The following is a 23,984-nucleotide window of genomic DNA, read 5'->3' as shown; positions in this document are numbered from 1 at the left end:
CTATGGACCCCCACCCCCCCCCCCCCCCCAAATCTCCACCTGCTTTACACTTCAGCCTGTTGGTTTTGCACTCCTGCATGTTTTCTGAGTTAGTTTAAGTGGCTCTTCTTTGCTTTTTTCAAATTAACTGCTTTGTAACCCACTTGAAAACTTCCAGTGTATAAAACATGCTAGGAAAGCTGCAAAACTGCCCTAAATTTGAAAACAGAGAAGCTTCGACTTTTGTGCTGTTAAAGATATGTTACCTGTACCCTTGAAGAAAACAGAATAGTCCTCTGAATTGTACCCTTAATGTGTTATTATACCTTTTTCATGAATTAGTTGATCATCTTCTTAAGTAATCATACTCAAATGTGGCAGAGTGGAAGATAATAAAATCAAATAAATGAAGCTCAGCAATTTCTAATCTGAACAATGATGAGGATGCTCACTTCTCACTGCCTGGCAAGACAAACCGAGCATTGAATTTACCTAGCATGTATTTATTGCTACATTTATTGCTTCAGCTGCTCTTCTATTAATCTCGGCCATGATTCCCAGGCATAGCAACCATCCTAAAAAAAGTCCATTATCCTTTTTTTACACCCTCAAGAGTACTTGTGGGGTGTGATAATAGCAGTAACTAAGTGAAAACAAAACAAAAAAACCCCAGGGACTGGGTTGTGATACATAGTGCAACTAGTCATTCTGCAAGTTTTTTGTTTCTTACCAAATGGAACTTCCTTATGTTCGACCATGAATGTAACGTTGTAGTCTTCCATGGAGTGAGCACGTATGCAGCACTGAAGGGCTTCTGGCTTGTTGCACTGTATAGGTGCTTCAATGGGGTTTATCATGATGTTCTGCTTCAGAGGCAAGGAAAAAACCTGGATTGTCTTATTGGCAGAACTCTCTAGGTTCTTCTGGGAGAATGTGCAGATGAAGGTGCCTGAAAGGAGTGACACAAAATCCGTGTCTCAGTCACAGAAATGCTCCTCAGCTTTTGCATGGTCATGAGGCCTAGTACTGAACAAGTACAGGGTTGTTGGCAACATCATGTCTTCCTGTCCTCCAGCTGTTATGATTTTAACTCTTTTTTTTTTTAATTATTTATTTACTGTGGCAGGGCTAGGGATGCTGTAAATGGTCTGATATGAAGATTTCATTGCCTTTGTAGCCAATACAAACCAGGTTCACTCACCGTTCCAGGCCAGTGTGGCAGCCTTCACTGTGAGCACCGACATGGCTGAAAAGCTGCTATTGATGCACGTATCACAATCTACTGTTTTTGTGTTGTTTCCAGACTGGATTTTCCAACTGATGCTGTCATAATTGCTGATATCACTTTCACACGTCAGATTGAATCCATGTCCCTCGGAAACTGAGTTTACAGCTGAAGATATTTTTACATTGGCTGAGACAACACAAGATAAATGTTGTATTACTGAGAGTCACTTGTTATAACCGTTTGCTTGCAAAATTACATGTGCCACAAAGGCCACCAACGCATTAAAGAGCTGATGGCCTGACTCTTACCTCTCCTGAGGTACGTCACCCTGATATCCCGACTGCCCCTGGCACCGTGTCCGGTCCGCAGCTCACATGTGTACGTCGTCACTGCCCCTGAGTCCTTCGGTGGGCACAGTGATTCATTGATGTTGAGCTTGTATTCGGTGCAGTTTTCACTGAAACTGGAGACTCCTAAGGAGAAATAAACATTCCTCGAAGGGCTATGGATGTCCAAAAATACCTGGACTCTGGAAATCACAAGCAATCGCTCTAGCGAAGGAAGTGCTTGTGGGTTTGTATGTAACCATCGACAGCACAGCACTTTTAACTCATCATTGCTGAAGTTTGTTTGTATCTTTTACTCTGGCAGCACTCACAGTGGTCTTCCAAAGCCCTGAAGATGGCTCTTGGCACAGTGCTGGGCACCTACCGCCAAAACCACTCTGAGAGCAACACCATTGCTTGGATACCTCAGGATAAGCCAAAATGAAGAGTGTTCTTGGTTCAGCCTAACTTCATTATAAGGGATATTTAGCATGCATAAGTAAAACAGGAGGAAATACTGCAGATTTTAATGCCATCTTAGTTTGAAATAAACATTTGGGGGTACTTGACAGTCATTCAACTTTAAATCTGAAGAGTGCTGATTTAGCCACAAGGGGAAAACCCTACTAAAGCTGTCCCATGCTGCAGCTGAAAGTGCATCTGGCATGAGAGCCCCCCACTTTCCTGGGGGAGAGCCTGGCCACAGGAAATCAAGGGCAAAACAGCTCATTACAGTAGGCTGGGATCATCACCCCTCTCTCTGCAAGCGCTGCTGCGCACCAGTGCCCGTCCTCTGTGGAAATGACTGTGCACATGAGCTGTGAAGGTTTTCTCTCATTTTGCTGCCCTGCTTTCTGCAAAACTTAATTTATTTTATTTAATGGTTAACAATAAACAGTTAATCCATACCCATAAAATATTAAGAGGGCAATAGGCTGTTTATGACTATGGTTCATAGGCATTTATGAGAATTTCTATTGATGTTATTTTGTAATGCTTGCCCCTGTATTTGGAACTGGTGAGGCTGCACCTTGAGAGTGAGGTGGGGGTCGGTCTCTTCTCCCTGGTAATGGGCGATAGGATGAGGGGAAATGGCCTCAAGTTGCGCCAGGGTAGGTTTAGGTTGGACATCAGGAAGTTTCTTCACTGAAAGGGTTGTCAAGCATTGGAATGGGCTGCCCTGGGAAGTTGTTGAGTCCCCATCCCTGGAGATATTTAAAAGACAGGTAGATGAGGTGCTTAAGGGCATGCTTTAGTGGTGGACTCGACAGTGTTAGGTTACCGGTTGGACCTGATGATCTTAAAGGCCTTTTCCAACCTAAACAATTCTATGATTCTATTCTATGATCCTATGATTCTTTGTAACACATTTACTTGGCATTTTATTAACTCTTTATATCCACATTATAAATAAATCTTGTGGGATGCTACTGACTCAGCTGGCATGTGGTGTATCACAACTACAGGCAGACAGAGAAACTGTACACTGAGTATTTAGCTGTGCTGCAGCTGTTTCAAAGTGTAGCACCTGCCTCTCGGTTGCCAAATCTCAGTCTGTGGTACACAGAAGCTTTTCATACCCCAAGGGCAATTCTGGACATAGCAGTAGAGCCTGATGCACTCATCCTTGCTCTCAAAACTAGAGAATGCAGAAATAAGTTTTTTGGAAAAAGTCAGTATGATGCTGGTCCAGACAGCTGCTTCCATCCAGAATGGCACTGTTTTAAGCACCAATGTCTGCGCAGTGCATGGAGATGCCCAGAATCCCACAGGCACCTGCACAATGCCTATGGGGTCTGTACCATGCTGTCCACCCATTGTCCTTCCCCCCCACAAACACCTTTGGAGCACACCCTGTATTCATCCTAGGACTTGGCCTTTGGGGTAGACAGTTAGGAGGACATCTTTGAAGAATGAGCAAACCTAGCAGGTGAAAGACAATCTTTTTTCTTTTTTTAATCTTACCTGAAATATTGATTGTTCCATTTACTTTCCAGTCACCAGTAAGCGATGGTAAGTGTCTGTCAATACAACAGGACAGCACAGGACTGTTTGTCTGCATTTCAGGGTTGTTGCATGTAACATCAATGTTGTTAAAGTTTGAACTGATGTTCAGCAGAGAGACTTCTATTGGTTTTGTGTCCTTGAATACCAGTGTGTGAAGGCTCTTTCTCTTTGTGAAAACACATTTATAGGAACCTGTAAAGCACAGGCAATATCTTAGCATTGAGAACACCTTTTGCTGGTTTTCCTCTACATTTGGAGTTAGGAACTGGGAGCTACTTCCACACCTAGTTTTCACATCTCCCTGCTCTGCAGTGGCTCTGCTACTTGCTAATCAAAATGTACCCTCAGGTCACTTGCGGCATGCTTTCTGCAGACTCCTGGTACCACATGTATCCAGATTAGGCAGCTTCAGTGTTGATGGGTACTTGAGAGGAGACCAGCACTCTGGGACTGAAATAGTTAAAATCTGGCTGAGTCGGTGGTTTTGGGATCTGTATATTGCCCATAGCCCACGTGGCAGCAATACCTCACAGTAAGAATGTAGACTGACTGTGCACAAGGGTCCTACATAGAATGGGTGGGAGGGAGGTGCCCAGGGTGGACTCCACAAGAGCTGGCACTCGTAGGCACATACGCTGCTCTGAAGGTATTGCCAAAGAGAGCAGAATGTTTATCAGCCCCTTTCTCAGGCACTTGTCCCCTGGATGCAGCCAGGCTTCCTTTTGAAATTGGCAATCAGAGCTCCAAAATTCCTTCATACTTTAGGTATGTGGGTTCCCCTTCCCTATTGGGATAGCCAAGTGAGCAGACCACTTGCATAGGAGTGGAGAGACTAAGGTTCAGGGCATCCTTAGCCCAGAGAATTTTGGACCCACAACTCCTACCTCTCATATTTGTGTGCCCAAATACCTGGTCACAGGATACTCTTTTTGAAGTTGAACGTAAAATTCAAGGCCCAAAGAGAAGAACTGAGTAGGAGCTTGAGCTGAAGCTCCAATAATACATGACAATTCCCCTGATAACTTCTCCCAGCAAAATGCCACCAATTTACCTGTTTCTGATTTTCGAAAAGCCCTAAACATGAACACATGAAAACCTGTAACTCCAAGCTCTGGTTAGTTAGGTTATGTTTGCAAAGGGGGCAAGGGCCATCAAGGACAAATTCAACCACAGCCTCAAATTACCACAGCAGAAGTGTGGGAAGGCCCCACAGCCATGTAGTCACTGCTGTCTCCTGGGATATGGCAGTGAAGCCTGGCAATGAGAATACCCAGGCCTATACAGTCAGTTCAGTTTGCATCTTACTTGCAATGCCAGTCAGCATGTAGTTTATTAAAGTAAAAAAAAAAAAACATCAGAAATTTATAAGGGACAGTGTATTTTCCCAGTTACTCTAGGAAAATGCAGTTACTGCATTCCTCTTTGCTTCTTATAGAACTAGCCACACTCGAGATTTACATCTGCTGTTTTAATGATAGAAAATCATACCAGAATCATGTATCGTAGTGTTTTTAATTGTAAGAATTGACCTCGAAGCTTTTGCCTCTATCAAATACCGGGAGTTGGTTGTGATGGTCTGATTGGAGAAATACCAGGTCACATTCTCAGATGTCGAATTTATCTCACAGATCAGTTTTACTGTATCCCCTTGAAAAATGTCTACAGGAATCACAGTGAAGTTTGTGTGATCTGGGAAGACAAAGAGCAACGTTCTGCATTATTGTCATTTCACCTCACGTCTATACGATGTCTTTCATCTCGTGGGAAGCCTAGGCGCTTCACAGCTAACACACACTCAGGATCAGTTGCAGCTTTGATACAAGCTGTGCAATTTTCCTGCAATGTATTCTTCCACTATCTTTGTCAGCCAAAGATCCCAGAAGGTTTTATGCAGAGAGCCAGAAATGTTATCACCACTACTACTTTCTAAGTAGATAAACTTGGAGGAGAAACCACCAGGTTGAAGTAATCCTCTGAGACAGACCAGTGCTGAGAGCACCAAGGGTGCAGCCCCTCTGGGACACTTGATCAGGCAATGGAATTGTAACACACTGTCCAGCAGCAGTGTGGAAAATGTGCCAAGGAAGCCAGGGGGAACCTCTTCTCATGTGAACTGCAAGAGGTTCTGTTTGAAGAAGTGGGAAGCACTGGCAGCCTGACATGCTGTCTCAGTTCTGGAGGTGAACTTAAGGGTATTCAGTCTTTCTCCCATGGAGAGACTGCTGCAGGGTTCAGTGGAGTAGCTGGAAGGATTTGGTTTTCTGTGGGAGGTACTGCGTGCATGGTCATCTCATGAAAGTACTAAGCTTTGGTAGCACAGCAGGAAATGAAACAGAAGAGAAATAAATATTTTTTGTAGGTCCATTACCAAATAATCAGCAGTAAAAGAGAGATACGTCGTTCAGGATAGAAATACTAAAGTAGAGGTTGGAAGGAAAATACTGAGAGTGCTTTAAACTTACTAGTCATTTCTATTGTGAAGGTAGCTTGGTCCAGCTGGTAGTATGCATCGAGAAACTGTGGTACAATTCTGTTGGAATTTGCTATCTGACTGAAGCTTGCTGCTCCTGCTTTTACTTCATAGTTCACAATAACACTTCCAGGCCTAAACAGACACAAGAATGAGAGAAGCACCAGAATTAAATCTCCTTGCATATTAGTGGTTTTCTCTGTTGTGGTGGCCCATCTTGCACAGCTAGGAAGGCTTCACAGGGCTCACCTGCGAAGGCTCCTGTTGTGACTCAAGACTTGCTCTGGTATACAAGAAGGTTGTGCTACAGCTCTTCCTAAAAGAAGAACACCTTTATGTGAAATTTCCTTCATCTGGTATTTCTAGTAAACTTCCCTTAGAAAACCTAAAATACAGCTGCATTTAAATATGTATGGACTTAAGTAATGGCTCTTTTATCCAGATCCAATGTTACATCCAGAGTCAGTGTATCACCTTCCTGATAACCTAGGAAATGACGGTAGGTTTACTCGCATTTCTTTCCCCTTTGGGTGGAATTCAGTCTTTCCCACAAAAGGCTTTGATCCAGATGAAGAATGATTATGTTTCTTGGACTTTCGCACAGTAGTGATTTTTACCTGCAGCCCTATTTCCAAGTTAATATTTGGGCTTTCCTTTGCAGCTATCGTGGTGTTATTCAGTATCTGTATACTGGGCGTGGGTTCTAGCCAGAGGGAATGCACTCTTTGCTGGCCAGTGTGTCCTTGAGTCTGGACAGAAAGATTTGTGTCTTCCAGGAAAAAATGAAATCGTTTACTTACCTGAAACCAGTTACTGTTGCTGATACAAAGCCTGGTAAACATCTGTAGCTAGCATTGAACTGTAAACGAAGAGATAGTACATGGCATAAGTCCTCTGTATATTACTCTAGCGTGCCTAAAGTAGGCAACTCTCCCTGCAGCATTGATGTCAGTGGGGGCACGTAGCATATCTGATAAAATAAGCCTGGTGCTCTCCCGCTGTCATGGGACAAATTTCTGTTGATGGCTTCATTCTGTGTGTGCTCATCTGGATTTAAGCTGGGACAAATAATGTGATTTTTTTTCCCTGCTTTTGATGCAAAAGTTTCCTAAATACTTCCCTGTTGGCCAGTGTATTAAAATGAATGCAAATCTTACTGCCTTTTGATGGAGGCCAGCTTTGGCCCGCTTTGTAGCTACCACTGCTGCGTACTCCACAGCTCCCCACAGAGACAGTGACAGTGCACCCTATTTCCCAGACACTTAGAGTAAATACCACATTGCTTAGAGGGCTTTCTACCTTCAGAGATGGATAACTGAAATTATTACCGCTTTTTCAAGGTCAGCTTTGTATTTGTTGTATAATACAGAAGAAGGATCCCCGAGATCATCCTGAAAGCTTATGTTGAGTCTGACTGACATAATCATTACAATGGGCTCTCCCATGCCACATGAGTCTGTAACAAAAAACATAAAAAGAAATGTAAAAATAATCAAAAGCAATGCTTACAAAGTGATTTCTTAGCTTTTTCTTCTAACTTGATCATAGATTCTTAGAATCATATAATGGTTTGGGTTGGAAGGGACCTTTAGAGATCATCCAGTCTAACCCCCCCGCAATGAGCAGGGACTTCCAACCTGACCTTGAACACTTCCAGCGATGGGGCTTCCACACCTTCTCTGGGCAACCTGTTCCAGTGCCTCACCACCCTCACTGTAAAGAATTTCTTCCCTATGTCCAATCTAGAGCTACCCTCTTTCAGTTTAAAACTGTTGCCCTGTGGCCTGTTACTACAGGATCTGGTAAAAAGTCCTCTTTTCCATCTTTCTAATAAGCCCCTTTAAGTACTGAAAGGCTGCAGAAAGGTGTCCCCAGAACCATCTCTTCTCCAGGCTGAACAGCCCCAACTCTCTCAGCCTTTCTTCATAGCAGAGGTGTTCCATCCCTCTGACTATTCTTGTGGCCTCCTCAGGACCCACTCAAGCTGGGGACACCAGAGCTGGACACAGATCTCCATGTGGGCTCTCACCACAGTGGAATAGATGGGCAGAATGACCCCCCTTGACCTCCTAGCCATGCTTCTTGTTAGGCAGCCTGGGATATGATTGGCTTCCTAGGCTGCAAGTGCACATTGCTGGCTCATGTCCATTTTTCATCCACCAGTGTCTCCAAGTCCTTCTCCATAGGGCTGCTCTCAATCCCTTCATCCACCAGTCTGTACTGATACTGGGGATTGACCTGAGCCAGGTGCAGGACCTTGTACTTGGCCTTGTTGAACTTCATGACATTTGCACAGGTCCACTCCTTGAGTGGTCAAGGTCCCTCTGGATGACATCCCTTCCCTCTAACGAATCAAGTGCACCACTCAGCTTGGTGTCATCTGCAAACTTGCTGAGGGTGTACTCAGTCCCACTGTCTATGTCATTGATGAAGATGTTAATAGTACAGATCCTTGAGGACATCGCTTGTTACTGGCTGCCACTCAGATTTTGAGCCATTGACTATAACTCTTTAGTTGTAGCCATCGAACTGGTTCTTTATCCATCTAGCAGTCTATCTGTCTGTCCTGGTTTCAACCACAACACTGTCAAACCCATATCTCTCCAGTTTAGCAGCACAAATGTTGTGGGGGATCATATCAAAGGCCTTACAGAAGTCTAGGTAGATGGCATATGTAGCTCTTCCCTCGTCCACTGATGCAGTCTTTCCACCCTATGAGACCACTAGATAAGTCAGGCACAATTTGCCTTGGTGAAGCCATCCTAATCCTAAATCAAAATCTTACAACATGCCAAGATTCGTATGTGTAATATGAAAGTTGGTATTCTGATTTTCTGTATCTAATTTAGATGCCTGGCATCTGCTAGATATCTAGACTCCCTCTCCAGTTGATGCAAAGCTGTAGATACCTCCAAAAGGTGATACATTCAGAAGGTGACAGACAGCTTTCCTACAATGGTTGAATTGCCACATTGCTCTAGTTCTAGAGAGTTTGGATGAATAACTTTTATCAGATACTTAACTTCTTCATAGTGAAAGTTACACAGGATGAATCTCCACCTATGTGTCACTGAAATGAATGGAAAAATCCTCAGTGACTTTGGGAGGGTAATATTCTGGGTGAAGACCCATCAACGGGCACAAAAAACCATAAAATGCTTAGAGAGAGAATTGAATTTTCTAAGCCGGGTCTATTTAAGGACATGTCCATACTCTGCAGTGGAGGAACATTGTACCCAAGGCCCTGGACTTCTAAGGGGTGTGCGACTTCCAGATGGAAGAGATGCTAGCTCTAGTCCTGGAAATAGTATAGCAGTATTGATATGGGGCTGCGCTGTGATAAAAGCACTGCCTCTAAGCAGAGTTGATTAGAATGGGCTTGCTGGCAGCACCAGAGTGCTTCCAGCTCTAGAGATGCCTCTGGGTATCTCTGCGTGCTGCTCCATCACAAACCAGAAGCAGAGCCTCGTGGGGGTTTGTCTTGGATTGCAGAGACGACAGGTAACACTCCACCGCAGTGCTGCCAAGCCTAAGGGTCCAGTCATCAGGCAGGTTCCTAAAAACTCATGGGCACTGTGTCTCAAGAGTCAGGAAATAAAACCAAACAGAAGATACGTGCTGGGGGGCTTTGTTCCTTCTCCTCTTGAGCACTATGGCACACTTTGGTCACATTTGTAAGTTCCTCTTTTGAAAATCTGATGAGATGAAAATTTTTGCTTAGCTGATGCTGAAAATCCCAGAGAGGCATGTGAGTGATTCCAGGAGCTGAGGCTCCAGTATGGCACTAAATATCTGGAAATACTTGGGCCAAGGTAGACTCCCACCACAAAGAGAAAAGCTCTAGACCATCTCTACAGACTTTCCACATTCACAGGCAATGTGACAGCCAGCTCAGTCTTGACGTGCTGCTTTATCACTCCTTTAACACTATTCCGTCTTCTAGCCAGTATATGAGTTGTACAATGATGAAGTTCAGCACTGTTTCCTCTTACCTTTAGTCTGAGGCTCACAGTAAGGCCCGTAGAAAGGCATTTCCTTCATGTAGCCACAGGGCAGGGCAGGTTCTAGGCTGACAGAAGGGCAGGCTACCAAACCACTGCACACCGCGCTCGGCCAGGCATATCCATTTTCACAAGAACAACAGCTATTGTTGTCACCACTGGACAGACAGACTAGGGTCAGACAGACAGAGAAACACTATAAGAATGGTAAACGGGGCATAACATATTGCATGATACATAGTTAACCTGCTGTATCTTTATGCCAGCGATCTCAATTAAATGTCGCTCTTCTTGTAAGGTCACTTGAATGATGCAAACACGGTGACCTGACGCCTTGCAAATCTCACTACAGTAATTATAAATGACTAATCAGAATTGGGAACCAGGCTGGCAGAAGGATAAGTCTGATCAGTTACTCTTAAGTAATTGAATGGAGATGTGAAGCCTGATCCTAAAAATTTACTTGACGCATTGGCCAGGGTCCTATGATAATTTTCAGACTGGATATTTCTGTATTGCCTGGGCTAAAAGCAAATCTATAGTAGTCTTTTAAAGATGGTAAGAGCATGTAATAGTCATTCCAAGTCCTGGTGGCTAGTGAGATGCTGTGTCGTCCTGACTGTATCCTGACATATGCTGCATGGGAGAAGGTGACATTATCACTAAGTGCTTTGAAGACAAACATTCCCTCTAATAAAAAAAAAAGAACAACCAAAACCAACAAACACTTTACTGTAAGTTTTTCTGCTCTTCATGTGCCCTTGGCAAAGTAAGGCATTAACAAAGTGATTTTCACATATTTCATGTGACCCTGAAGGCCTTTAAAAGATCCATTTGCATGTTGTTTTGAGAACCGACGGACATTTCCTTTCACTGCTTTACGGGCCAGCGATAAGAAGGTACCAAATCTCCTCCACTACAGTTGTAAATACTCGGTGTGTTTGTATATCCTCCGCTGGGTTAGCTGCTTGGATGTGATGTTGCACAACCACAACTCATGTAATAAAACCTGGCTGGTTATCTTGCCCTGTAAGAATATGTTCAGTGGGTTATATCAGGAAAAGACGGCATCACACGCAGCCTGTCTCTGCCAGCGTCAGAGCACAGCCTCTTACGGCGATTTACGTTCCAAATGCAAGTGGAGGGAAGTAAACAGTCTGATAACTGCTGTCGCAGCTTCCTGAGACTTGAAAGTAACTCAGGCTGCTTGTTAGTCAAACTGGAGCAAAATCCTTTGGCTCAGGCTTCCTCTGGCTTTTTCCCTTCCTTAGGAAAAGAAAAGCATTCGGGGCTATTCCTAATGCCAACATTCTATAAAGAGGAGTGGTGGAGTGCAGATAACAAAACCTGCTGTTGCGCGCTAGAGCTTTGGTCTTGTTGGGTCTTGCAGCAGACAACACAGAGAGATTCCAGTTTTGCTGATTTCTAAGCATGAAGGACAGTCAAACTGGGAGAGATCAAAGACTGGCAAAAAAAGCACGTCGCCCAGAATATAAAAATAAAGAACCAACCTACCTGTTGTAATGTTGATGTTTGTAATTTCTACATCTGAAATGTTTGTTGAAACTGGAAGACTAAGGTTTCTGAAATACTCTCTGATCGGCTCCAGAAACGATGAATCCATAAGGCTTACTTCAATGTCAATGGTGTACTCTAGAGGGGGAAGGTCAAAACTAAGCACTGAAAGAGAAATAGCATGAGACTGCAAAGCTGTGTGTGAGGGTAAATCACAAATTGATGGCTTCCAGTTTGGCATTTGGGCTCTTTGTTGCTATTTAATGGTAGCTTAGCATGGCATTCTGCTTAGGAAATCTTCTTGCTTCCTACTCAGCAAATATTCTGCACATGTTTTATCTGCTGCTTGTCTCACAAAAGCCAGATTTCTTTGGTATCAGAGCAGTAGGAAGCTTATATAAAGGGCATAATATATACAGGGAAAAGCTGTCTCATCCCTTCTCTCCTTTGACTCAGCAAGTGGATGAGTTGTCAACCATACACTGAAGCCATACAGGATTATCTTGTGACCCCTGTCCTGCTAAGAGGCTCAGGTTTTTTTCTACACCTTGTATTTCAGCTTGCATAGAAGCTGTGCTTGTATACATCATCGTATGGATGCCATCCAGAGGTACCTGGACAAGCTTGAGAAGTGGGCCCATGTGAATCTCATGAGGTTCAACAAGGCCAATTGCAAGGTCCTGCACCTGGCTCAGGGCAATCTCCAGTATCAGCACAGGTAACGGGGATGAAAGGACTGAGATCAGTGCTATGGAGAAGGACTTGGGCATGCTGGTGGATGAAAAGCTGGACATGAGCTGACAAAGTGCTCTCGCAGCCCAGAAGGCCAACTGTATCCTGGGCTGCATCAAAGCAGTGCGGCCAGAAGGTCAAGGGAGGTGATTCTGCCCCTCTGCTCTGCTCCGGTGAGACCCCACCTGCAGCTCTGCGTCCAGCTCTGGAGCCCTCAGCACAAGAAGGACATGGAACTGTTGCAGCGGGGCTAGAGGAGGGCTACAAAAATGATCTGAGGGCTGGAGCACCTCTCCTATGAAGACAGGCTGAAAGAGTTAGGCTTGTTCAGCCTGGAGAAGAGAAGGCTCCAGGGAGACCTGGTTGCGGCCTTTCTGTCTTAAAGGGTGCTTGTAAGAAAGATGGGGACAGACTTTTTACCAGGGCCTGTGGTGATAGGAGAAGGAGTAATGGTTTTAAACTAAAAGAGGGTAGACTTAGGCTAGATACAAGGAAGAAATTTTTTACAGTGAGGGTGGTGAAACACTGGCACAGGTTTCCCAGAGAGGTGGTAGATGCTCCATCCCTGGAAACATTCAAGGTCTGGTTGGATGGACCAGACAGAAGTTTTAACTTCTTTTGTTTGTGCATTTACTACCGTACTTGTTTGGGCTGGGGTAGAGTTAAATTTTTTCACTTTAGCTTGTATGGGGCTATGTTTTGGATATGTAATGAAAACTGTTGATAACACAACACTTTAGTTATTGTGGAACAGTGCTTACACAGCATCAAGGCTTTCTCTTTTTCCTGCTGTGTCCTCCCAGCGAGGAGGCTGGGGGGGCACAAGAAGCTGGAAGGGGACAGAACTGATACAGCTGACCCCAACTCACCAATATGATGTCACACACCATATGTCCTGGAGCATGACATCCCACACCATATGACATCATGCTTAGCATATAAAGCTGGGGGAAGAAGAAGGAAGGGAAGGACGTTGGGAATGATGGGGTTTGTCTTCTCAAGTCACTATTACACACGATGGAGCCCTGCTTTCCTGGAGATGGCTGAGCACCCGCCTGCCCATGGGAAGTGGTGAAGGAATTCCTTGCTTTGCCTTTACAGGTTAAATTGTCTTTATCTCAACCCATGAATTTTCTCACTTTTACCCTTTGATTCTCTCCCATCTCACCATCGGGGGAGAGTGAGCCAGCGGCTGGGTGGTGCTTAGTTGCCAGCTGGGGTTAAACCCCAACTACTCCCCCTTGATGACCGCAGTTCAGTACCTGAAGAGATGCTGTCCCCAACAGTGATTTCCCTTGCCTTACTAGAAACCTGCTCTGTTACCATCCATTTGTGTACGTACGGTTTTGCTTCTGCCTCTGCATCGCTGACTGGAAAATGTCCTGTCCTAGTGTACTGTCAAACTGTGGAAAAAAAGAGTGAAAATCTGTGAAAAAAACAAAGTGAAGCTTTAGCTGCTGTTGTTGGCATGAAAGAATTAGTGAAGAAAATACTGGCATAGATAATTTTTTTCCCTCCACCAATCTTTGCCCCTTCCTGCCACCCTTTTCCTCTTTAAACAGAATATTTATACCTTCTAAGCAGGGAAATGCTAAACCCCAGCTGAGGGATGTACTGAGTTTGCAGGTGCCTCTTTGCACATCTCTGCAAGGAGATTGTCTCAGCTTAGAAGAAATTCTGTGTCTGAGCTGTGAACCGGCTATGGGGCAGCTGCAGGGCTCTCCATCCTGGGCCAGCCTTGCAAACGGCTTGGGAGACCTGTCCACCCCGCCTTTCATTCCAGAAAGTGGACTCGTATTACCCTTTGCTTTCCTCTTGGGTCTGAGCTCCCAGCTCTGCAGCAGCAAAGCCAGCCTGAGCAAGAGTAGAAAGGGGATTGAAATGCCTTGGCTCCAGCTCAGGTGCCATGTCAGCTATTTTGTGGGCCATCAGGAGCACACAGTTGACCAGGGCAGTGGTGGCATTGCAGTATAACTGGGTTCATGCAGAGTGCAGCCAAGTGAGATGCAGACCATCTTATTTTTTTAATCATGCCCTAAAAATACATTGGCACCACAGTTGGCAAGAAAGGCTAAAGAACAAGCAAAGACACAGGCAGGAAATTTGTAGCTTTGCCAGTTTCTTGAGTCCCGCTGGAAGGGTGAATAGCTTGGCAACTCTTAAGTAATCTCGTTACATAAAGGAACCATCTGGCGTGTGATTAGAGCTGGGCTTCACATCGCAGCTGTGCTGACAGTGAAGATCCCAAGGTGCATTGGCATTTCTGTGCTGCTAGGGGTGCTAACCTTCACCTTAGGGGTTAGCTGCAGAAGTTAGAGAAAGCCCACTTCTTCCCCCGGGTTTGGTCTCGGTGGTTTCCTTTTTTAATTAGTCTCCCAAACAACTAAAGGGTAGTGTTATGTTAGTAAATATTTCACATATTTCACACCGTTAAATGATGACTCATTTGCAGGATCGACCATGGATCAACGAAGCTAAAAAATGAAGTGTTACTCTTTTCGTGAAGATGCCTAAGTGCTAAGCTGGAGACAGTTTGAAAAAAACAGAGCAAACAAGGTATTTGGTCACTATTAGACATCTGCCAAAGGGAAGATGGGGCTGCTGGAACCAGCTACATCTTGGTTTGCCAAGACAGGGGATGGTGGCAGAAACAGCTTAAGGAGTTCCCACCTTCCTCTTCACCTCTCTTTGCCTTTTTTCAACCTGCTCAAAAAGCCACATTTTGTTCTGGACATCTTGTCAGAACTAAGGTCCCTGTGGTGCTAGGGACTGAATATAGATGTTAGAATCTGTTTTGGCTTGATAGGGTTCATAATGTAGAAGACAAAAGAAGTATTTTCCGGTCTAATTACGATAGACCAGAAGCTGGTAGGCTTATAGACTAGTTTTCTTTACCAGACTATATTAACTTCCATTTGTTCAGTCCCTTTGTTTCTCTGTTCCCCTTTTGTTGTTTCTAGTTAGGGACTATTTGTGTGGAAACTGTTACTGATATACAGGACGAAGCACAAAACGGATTTCCATAATCTGCACTATTGATGAAGCAAAAGAGGTACGTGAGAATTATTGAAAAAGTGGGAAACTGAAGTAAAGTCTGAGTCCAAGTGGAAGGCCTAAACACAGTCACTCGGGAGTGGCATTTTGGTCGTGTGTGCTCATGCCAAGACAGTCTGGAGAAGAGGAGGCTGAGGGGAGACCTGATCGCCCTCTACAACTGCCTGACAGGAGGCTGTAGTGAGGTGGGGGTCAGCCTCTTCTCCCTGGTAACGGGTGATAGGACTAGGGGGAATGGTTTGAAGTTGTGCCAGGACAGGTTTAGGTTGGACATTAGGAAAAATTCCTTCACAGAAAGGGTTGTCAGGCTCTGGAATGGGCTGCCTGGGGAGGTGGTGGAATCCCCATCCCTGGAGGTATTTAAAAGAAGGATAGATGTGGTGCTTAGGGACAGGGTTTAGTGATGGGATGGCAGGGTTAGGTTAATGGTTGGACTTGATGATCTTAAAGGTCTTTTCCAACCTAAACAATTCTGTGATTCTATGAGTCTCCTGCCACCTGCCTGTAAGCACCTCCGTGCCTGAGTTAGTTTTGTTGACTTATTTGGTTTCTCTCTCTCATAGGATGGGTGAATCTATGTAACTATTACCTAGGCTTAGCTCCAGGGACAGCAACTTAAATCCCTTTCAGCCCAACACAAGTGAGAAACCAGAAGTTTAGCTCAGTTCTTTCTGAGAAGCTTTAAGACTGGGAAGCGAGAAGAGCCCAGTTCCTGGATTTGTCCATCTCTTTTACACACTGGGGAGACTCTGGGTTCAGTTTCCCCACCTGATCTTACACCGACATCCTCTAAGGTTTTGTGGATGTAAAAGGAGAGATACAGCAGAGACCAAATGAAAACAAATGGGGCTGGGAAAGGATACTCACTATATATGGGATGAACGGACTGAAGTTTGAGTCCTGTGATGTCTGGCAACATGCTGTGACCAGTAGAAATAGGCAGTGGAGACCTGCAGTAATCGGGGATGGCATTTTGTCCGGTGGCCTTGCTGTACAGCCTGAGAGGAAAATGAAGCAAAAGGAGGGGGGAGTTTTCAGCTGACTCGCACAGTAGAAAATACCAGCACACTCTACAAAAAGAGTACATTCAGACTTCTTCAGCACACTCTGCTTCTTCACTCCATCCAAGACAGAGCACGGAACAAGGTCTGTAATTATTCCTCTGCCACTGCCACCAGACTGTTTCCCTCATATCTCTTCTTTTTTTTTTTTTTTTTTTTTTTTTTCACGTCGCCTGTACCTACTCAAAACGGAGGGGGAAAGAAATCACTTGGAGGAAGCTGAATCATAAGTAGATTCCTAACAGGGACAAAGAGGGTGCTAGTAATTCATCTGCCATGAGCAAAGTTTACTTTGGATCTTCAAATATTCCTCACAGTGGTACCTGGAAAACGCACAGCCAGAACATAAGGGAATAGTTAGAAATGTTTGGCCTGAGGGAGAGCTCTGCTGCCGGCCGTGTCCCACTCTGGAGAGGGCTGCAGTAACATCACGGGCTCAGCTAGAGATTTCTGTATGTTTGTTACCCCTTGGCTAAGAAGGGAAACAACAAAGAGTGGTATCTCCTGGAAAACTCTGTGTAATTTTGAGTTTTTAGTGTACCTCTCCATTAATTGCACTGAAGTTAACAAGTCAATAAGCTAGAACCCAATACAGACACAGAATACAACGTGGTGCCTGAAATCAAAACCCAGAAAAAACAACCTTTTCCAGCTCATTAATAACTAAGCTAATTTACTCATGCAGTAGATTGGATGATGAAACACAAAGGGAGAGGTGGAACATGCATGGACCCTTATAACAGGTGCTGACACGTTTATGCGGCCAGAGGGAATAGAGAAAGGGAGCTGAAGAATATGTAAAAGTATGTATTTTGTTATGAATATGCACTTTCTGATTATTCCTAACAACATACTTCCCTAGCTCCAGAATGAACAGCTGGTAGAAAGTTACAGGAAAAGGCAGAACCCAAGGAGATTGTGAAAATCATTTGAAGAAAGGAAAGCGCTGAGAAAAGACTCTTACGAATAGTAGTGAACAGTACCAGAGTGGCTAACATCAGCCTGATTAAAATAATGAGCTTTTGTAAAATTATGATCTTTTTGTATTGGACAGGCTGTTCGTAGAGTCTCAGGCTTTGAAAGGCTGTGAATCACTGGGTGAAAGCAGAAAAACCAGCACCTCCTGCGATGATAATGAAGGTTGGCAATGGCTGCCTATTGCCACCATGATTGCATATCATAGCTGGTGCTCCCAGGCAGACTGGGCACTGCACTGTGACTTTCCAAACTCTTCTCAGAGGTGCCCAGCGCCAGGACAAGGGGCAATGGGCACAAACTGAAACATAAGAAGTTTCAGTTGAATATGAGGAAGAACTTCTTTACCTTGAGGGTGACCGAGCCCTGGAACAGGCTGCCCAGGGAGGTTGTGGAGTCTCCTTCTTTGGAGATATTCAAAGCCCGCCTGGATGAAGTCCTGTGTAACATGCTCTGGGTGAGCCTGCTTTAGCAGGGGAGTTGGACTAGATCATCTCTGGAGGTCCCTTCCAGCCCCTGCCATTCTGTGATTCTGTGATTCTTGCTCAAAAGAGCCCATGACAGAAAATTATCATACTAACATGATCTATGGTCCCACCTTGTGAATGGGTAGAGGACAGCAACAAGCTTATAGCCAAGCAATGTACTTGATGTCACTGTTGTGGGTTTCCAGCAGGCATTTGTCAGGGGTTCTCGTCAAAGGGGGTTCTTAGAGGGATTCATCTGCAGTGAGACATCACCTGGATACTGACCTGGTTAACAGAGAGGACACAAAAGTAGGAAGAAATTATTTGCTTTTCTAATAGAGAGATGTGATCACCAGAGCTCCACAGGACGGTGTGTGTAAGCCTGTGTCTCACCCTCTGTTCTCAAGTGATGTGGAAAAGGCAGTGGTGAGTGATACAACACTGGAAAACTCTAAATGATTCAAACAAACAAAAGCAAAGTCTGCCTGTGAAGATCTGCATGGAGATCTCCGGATACTGAGTGACTGGATCATGAAATTCAGTGCTGACGTGTAAGGTAGAAAAAAATGATCCTGACACTCTGTATTCTGTGATGGGCTCTGAATTGGCTATTTCCGCTCAGAAACGGTGTCTGAGGAAACGCCAGCTGAACTCTGAAGAGCAATTAAAAAAGGAAAATTCATTTTAAGATATTCCAGGATAGCAACAGAGGGAAAAAATCCAAAGCAGAAGCCTGTGCTATCCAGACATTTGAGGTGACCCAGTACGGCTGTTCTTACGCTCCTATATAGGAGTAACCAGAAAGCAAGACATCTCACTGATTCAGAATATCTTCCCACCACACCCCAAAATCTGTTAAAAAAAAAGACCGTTACAGGCTTTTTAAATTCCATATAAGAATGGCTGTCAGAATTAAAAAAAAAAAAAAAGAAAAAGGTAGGGAAAAGGAAGTGTCTCTGCAGTTTCCTGGGCATGTCCAGCAGTATACACAGCATTCTACAAGAGACTATTTTGCTAATTTGAAGACATCATCCACTTGTGACAACCTCAAGACTTCCATGGATCTGGCTGATCCCAAGACCAAGATGGACCAAAATCGATCAGGAGGGAAACATTGCCAAGTGATAAGCTGTGACACAAGTCCTTGAGGTAATGAAATGACTTAGTAATAAAAACACTAAGAAAACAAAGATTTCTGGTAGTTTTGTATATGCAGCATATGCCCACAGCATATGGCACAACAGCTTAATCTGTACAAAGAACTTGTATTGCATTGGTAACAGGTTGGTAAAACATAATAGAAAGGAAAAAGGTCATTAAACAAAGTTTATGATGAGGTTAAACAGCATCTGCTACAGCTTTGCATGTATCGTTTGCACTGTTCACAAACTTGCATTCATATTCAAATGTTGTGGGTCAGCCTCTATTTTCAAATACAACCTTTGTGCAACCATGTAGCCGAGACCAAATGCCCTGTTAATTGTGTATGTAAGAAACCATATAGAGGACAGCTCATGCAAATGAGAACCCTACTGCTACTCAGACTTTGATAGCTAGTCAAAAGTCCAAAAATTCCAAACCAGTATCTCGAAAGCCAGAATACTCACCAACAAATATTAAATTGCAAATGGGGAAAATATTAATGTCCTTCTCAAGTAATGTGGTTGCTCCCCTTGTTCATTTAATATCTTGTGGAAAAAAGAATTTTTCAGCAAGCGATTTCTTGTGTTGGTAAAACCGAAGCTATTCGGTGGATGCATTCATCATTTCTCATACACGCTCTCTCCTGGGAGGCAAGACTTATCTGACTTACAAAGCCCCAGAGAGCTAAAGAAGCCCAAGCTTGCTACCAAGTCTCATTTTCTCCTCAGCATTCAGGCTGAAAAACATTTAAAGTTAACTCTAAAGTGCAGAACATTTGTAGAGGTAAGTAACAAGGTCTCACTTTAACCCAGGACACAGGTGATCTACATGACCTCCTTTTTACTTTTTCTGTAAGTTTCTCTTTTTCGTAAATGTTGGAAAATAATTACACCCTCTCTTGCAAATCCACCTAGCATGATAGTTACTATTCCATATGTTTTAGAAAATAAAAATGACACCCAGAGATATAACATGCTTTACCTTCTCAGGTGGTTCAAATAGAAGATCTTCTAATTAGATCCATCTTAAATGTCCTCTGCTTTTCTATTACAGCCCAGGCTGCTTTATCTCTCTTAAAGGGAAGGCAAGACACAGGAACCTGTATAATTAGCTGAGCATGTTATTACTGCCCAGAAAACAAATTTTGTCTGGAGCCTGTGCTCTGCTTTTGGGTGTGAGGCTGCCCAGAGATGCCCCAGCAGTAAACCCACTGAGGTATTTCAAGAGGAGATATTTCCTCATACCATGCATCAGGTAGTACTCATTATTTCCCCCTACACTGTTATAAGTCCTTCAGCATCTTATCCTCCAGTTACTTTATCAAGTGGACTAACTTGTTCCACTGCTCTTACTCACCTGCTTTGTTCTAACAGAAGTGGGCGTTGAGGATGGAAAGCAGTAAAATCGTGTTTTGTAGCTATGGCAAAATGTTTGTGAGCTTTGACTTAAACAACAGGGGAGGAAAACTCTGAAGTTTTCCTACCTGAGCTGGCAGGATGCTTGCTGTGGGCTGGACCTGGCAGGCATTAGGGATGTGTGTTGGTGCCCTTGGAAAAGCTGCAGAGATGCAGACTGACGGCCCTAGTGTGGAAGGTGGGGAAGAGCAGGAAATTCCCAGAAACAAGGGGAAACTCTGATGTGTTATGTATGTTCCTCCCTTGAACAAAATCTGGAGCCAGGAACCCACTGCACAAACAGGGGACATGTCCCAATACCAATGGGGTCCTTGTGCCTACAGTGTTTGATCACAGTGGTTTATCAATGGGGTTTGTTTCCACCGCAGTGTGTGTGAGGCAGTGACTTGCTGAGTTCATGCAATGCCTGTGGAAAAGCCTGGGGTTAAACTCATATTGTGGGGGGGTTATTTTTTAAACAGTAATTAATTCAGGAGATAGGTCTATGGAAAGTGCTCCTGCTCCTGTTCCCCCACTAGAAACAGTCCCCTTCTCATAAGAAGTCCACGGGGGCAATAGCCTCATGGCGTAGGCAGATGTGCCCCAGGATCTCCAGAGCCACCGTGAAGCAGCTGAAGGCCAGGTGGGACACACCAGGGCATCCCAAAAGGGCACACGTCTCCAAGGTAAACAACTGAGTCAAGCTGTAAATGCCACTCATCGTCACACCACAGGAAGAAAATGGAAGCAAAAAAGTCAAGAAGATGCCTGATAAAGTGACATACCTTTCCTGCTTGTACATTCATTCCCAAATTAAGGGGTTGTGGCATTGGGGCTGGTCCAGCAGTTATAAGAGGGTCGTGTTGCCAGCTGACGTTGGCTCTTTCAGGGGGACGGGAGGGATGGCTGTCATGGCAGCATCGGGTATAGTTTGGGTTGCTCTTGGTGTTATCTGTCTGTAGTAGTAGTGGTCATTTTTCTGTAACAGTGAGCTTGGACCAGGTCTTCAATCCTCTGTCAGCTGTCTGTGGTGAGTGTGCTGGTTGCTCCATTTCTAACGTCCCTAAAACATGTCATGGCGTTTTGCCTCTTGCTGAGTCTCAGTCATAAACAGCAAAATGTGTGTTTAGCAAAGTTTTCCCCGCAGCCTTTGCAGGTGTCAGCATTTACTAAGGGTGCTAAGGATAGCACGGCATGTGATTGTAAACTTCTCTTCAATGAGGCGACGTGAGGGTGCATTGTCCCTGGCAGCCATACAGCCTATTCCTGTTCCCTTTCCTGCAAACCTGGTCACCTGCTGCTCCCCACTACGTGGCGAGTCAGCCCTCAGCCTGCCATTCTGCAGCAGTTTTGGGTGGTAAATTCACATTATTGATGCCCTCGTTGCCCCTACAGCTTGTCTCCACTGTCGCCAGTGGCATTGGTCTGGTTTATTGCCCACTGAAGCTGCTTCAGGAATCTGAACAAGCAGAAACCCGAAGCTATACCTACAGCACTAAATGCAACCAGGTTTTATAGCTGGCCTTGTCCTGATGCCTTCCAGACCCCAGTCTTGGCCAATTTAACTCGCTGTGCCTGTAGAAAACTAAATGAGCAACAAGGCATCTAGCTTGCTTTTATCTGAGAGAGTTTAATCAGCTCAGAGAAGGGCCCAGTGAGTGCCAGGGCCAGAGCAACGAGAGGAGCAGGTCTGTGGCCCCAGGCAGGGCAGGGGGAAGGAACCAGGGTCAAGCAGGAAGGGCAGAGGGGTAAGGAGAAGGAGGACCTCTTCCCTTCTGCCCTGGCAAGCAGTTCAGCATGAGTCCGTGCTCCATCCCACCAGAAACAGCTGTGTCCTCCTCACCCAGTGCTGCTCCCTTGGCTGTCTCCTTGCAAGTTCAAATATGCAGCAGTGCCAGCACAGAGGATGAGGTGAAGAGGAGGGCAGTCCTGGCTTAGACCAAGTTAGCTGTGGTGGATCCACATCTTTCACAGGCCATGGCTTTCAACAATTTTGACCAACAGCACCCTGGGGTGTGGGAATGGGAAAGAATGTCAGCAAGGAGAAAGGACTCCTTATAAGAGGGTTTCTACTCAAAACAGAGCAGAAACTGCATCAGAGCATCATCAACCTGCAGCCTACAGGTACAAGAAATCCTGGTTCACTTTGCAGGAGAATGTGAAAATTACACAATGTCAGAACATTAGGTATGTAATCAACCTGGTACATGAACACACGGGCATGTCCTGATCATCCCGCTGTTTCTTCCCATGTGCCTTCATCATGTACTGTCACATCACCAGAAGCTCTGAACTTCCTGGATTTTAAAGTTTTAAAGTTTCAACCCCAGAACAGTTTTAGTCTAAACATCTGAGACTGCACTTCGAGAGCCACCACAAGCTCAGCAAAGCAAGCAAAAGGTGTGTTAGAGGATATCTTCTCTGATGAGGAGCACCCATCCAAAACAAGGCAGCGCTAAGCCGATACTGTAATTCACTGGAAATGCGCCGTTACAAAAGCACGTGAACGCATTTCATCTGCGTGAATACAATAGGCCGGGGTAATGTTCCTGCATGGGTGCAACCTGAGCCCTACTGTTCAAAGCAAAAGTAAATGCGGAGACAACTTAGAAATGAAGTTAAGAAGGCACAGCCCTCGTGACTCACCCATCTCTGTCCCAGTCCTGGCTGTTGACACTTCAGTCTCATCTCTAGAATCGAACCTCAGCAATTTGTGTAACCAAATCCCATTGCCACTTGTACGCCAACCTCAAAAAAAGATGACTAAACCTCTCAGAAGCTGGATGCAACGCTGCAGGTTCTCACACCATTTGCCACTCTTATTATTTTTGAGTCTAAATTTTGCATGGTCAGCCTCTCAGAGAGATGTGTTTTGGAAACGAAAGAGGAAAGTAAACAGGGAAAAGAAATGGAGTGAATTCCAAGCATATTGGAATTAATAAGCAGATGACTTTGAGATAAAATGTTTTGGGGTGAATCTGGCAATGCCTGGGACTTCATTTATTGTCTCTCTCGCATGACTTTATGTAGTTTTGCCCACCTCAGTCTTGCAGGAAAGAATCTGGAGGGAATCCTAGCAAACTGCTGTGTAACTCCACTCAACATGAAGTTGCTGAAAACAAGGCTAAGCTCATTCTGAAGTTTATTAAAAAGTATTTTTAATTTAAGAGCTGGGAGTCAACAAAAGTACTCTACTCGATGCTGTTGATGCCTTGGCTGGAGTGCTGTGTCCGGATGTTGCTGTATTGGAGAGCATCCAACGGAGAGCCGTGTGAATGCTACGACGCAAGCAGAATACGACCTTGCAAACAGGTTGAAGGTTGTTCAGTTTAGATAGGAGAAGACCCAGGTGAGGACACAATAACAGTCTGTCACTTGATAAAGGACTGACAGAAATGTTCACAGCCATAGCTGGGTGAAGGGCGATGTGAAATCACACAATCTGAAGCAAAGATAAATATGTTGGTGATTATGGAAAATGGGTAATTCTAAAGGTTAGAAGGACTGAATTAGGCTATCCAGGGCAGCTGCAAAGTTCCCTTCAGTGGAGGTTTTTAAGAACAGGTAATAAAGTTGCTGACATGAAAGAGAGCCCTTGATTCTGCCTCCATGTGAGTTTGTGGCAATGGGGG

At 44.6% G+C, this 23,984-nt stretch overlaps 1 protein-coding gene across 1 annotated transcript in view; it reads right to left on the bottom strand.

Moving 5' to 3' along the window:
• Positions 1-23,984, bottom strand: part of ADGRF5 (adhesion G protein-coupled receptor F5) — an 88,437-nt gene that overhangs the window by 14,948 nt on the left and 49,505 nt on the right. Inside the window, exons 2-14 of the mRNA XM_009639609.2 lie at positions 16,665-16,696; positions 16,180-16,310; positions 13,601-13,661; positions 11,527-11,691; positions 10,003-10,182; positions 7,339-7,466; positions 6,811-6,869; positions 6,003-6,145; positions 5,029-5,229; positions 3,499-3,732; positions 1,516-1,680; positions 1,181-1,393; positions 710-928 (exon numbers count right to left, since the gene is read on the bottom strand). Coding sequence (XP_009637904.2) covers positions 710-928; positions 1,181-1,393; positions 1,516-1,680; positions 3,499-3,732; positions 5,029-5,229; positions 6,003-6,145; positions 6,811-6,869; positions 7,339-7,466; positions 10,003-10,182; positions 11,527-11,691; positions 13,601-13,661; positions 16,180-16,310; positions 16,665-16,696 — 1,931 coding nt within the window. The remainder of the gene's footprint in view (positions 1-709; positions 929-1,180; positions 1,394-1,515; positions 1,681-3,498; positions 3,733-5,028; positions 5,230-6,002; positions 6,146-6,810; positions 6,870-7,338; positions 7,467-10,002; positions 10,183-11,526; positions 11,692-13,600; positions 13,662-16,179; positions 16,311-16,664; positions 16,697-23,984) is intronic.

The sequence above is a fragment of the Egretta garzetta genome, unplaced genomic scaffold, assembly GCF_000687185.1.
Source record: "Egretta garzetta isolate BGI_Z169 unplaced genomic scaffold, ASM68718v1 scaffold235, whole genome shotgun sequence".
NCBI classification, from domain to species: Eukaryota; Metazoa; Chordata; class Aves; order Pelecaniformes; family Ardeidae; genus Egretta; species Egretta garzetta.
The sequence above is the reverse complement of the archived record's forward strand: the minus strand, read 5'-3'. Positions and strand labels throughout refer to the sequence as shown.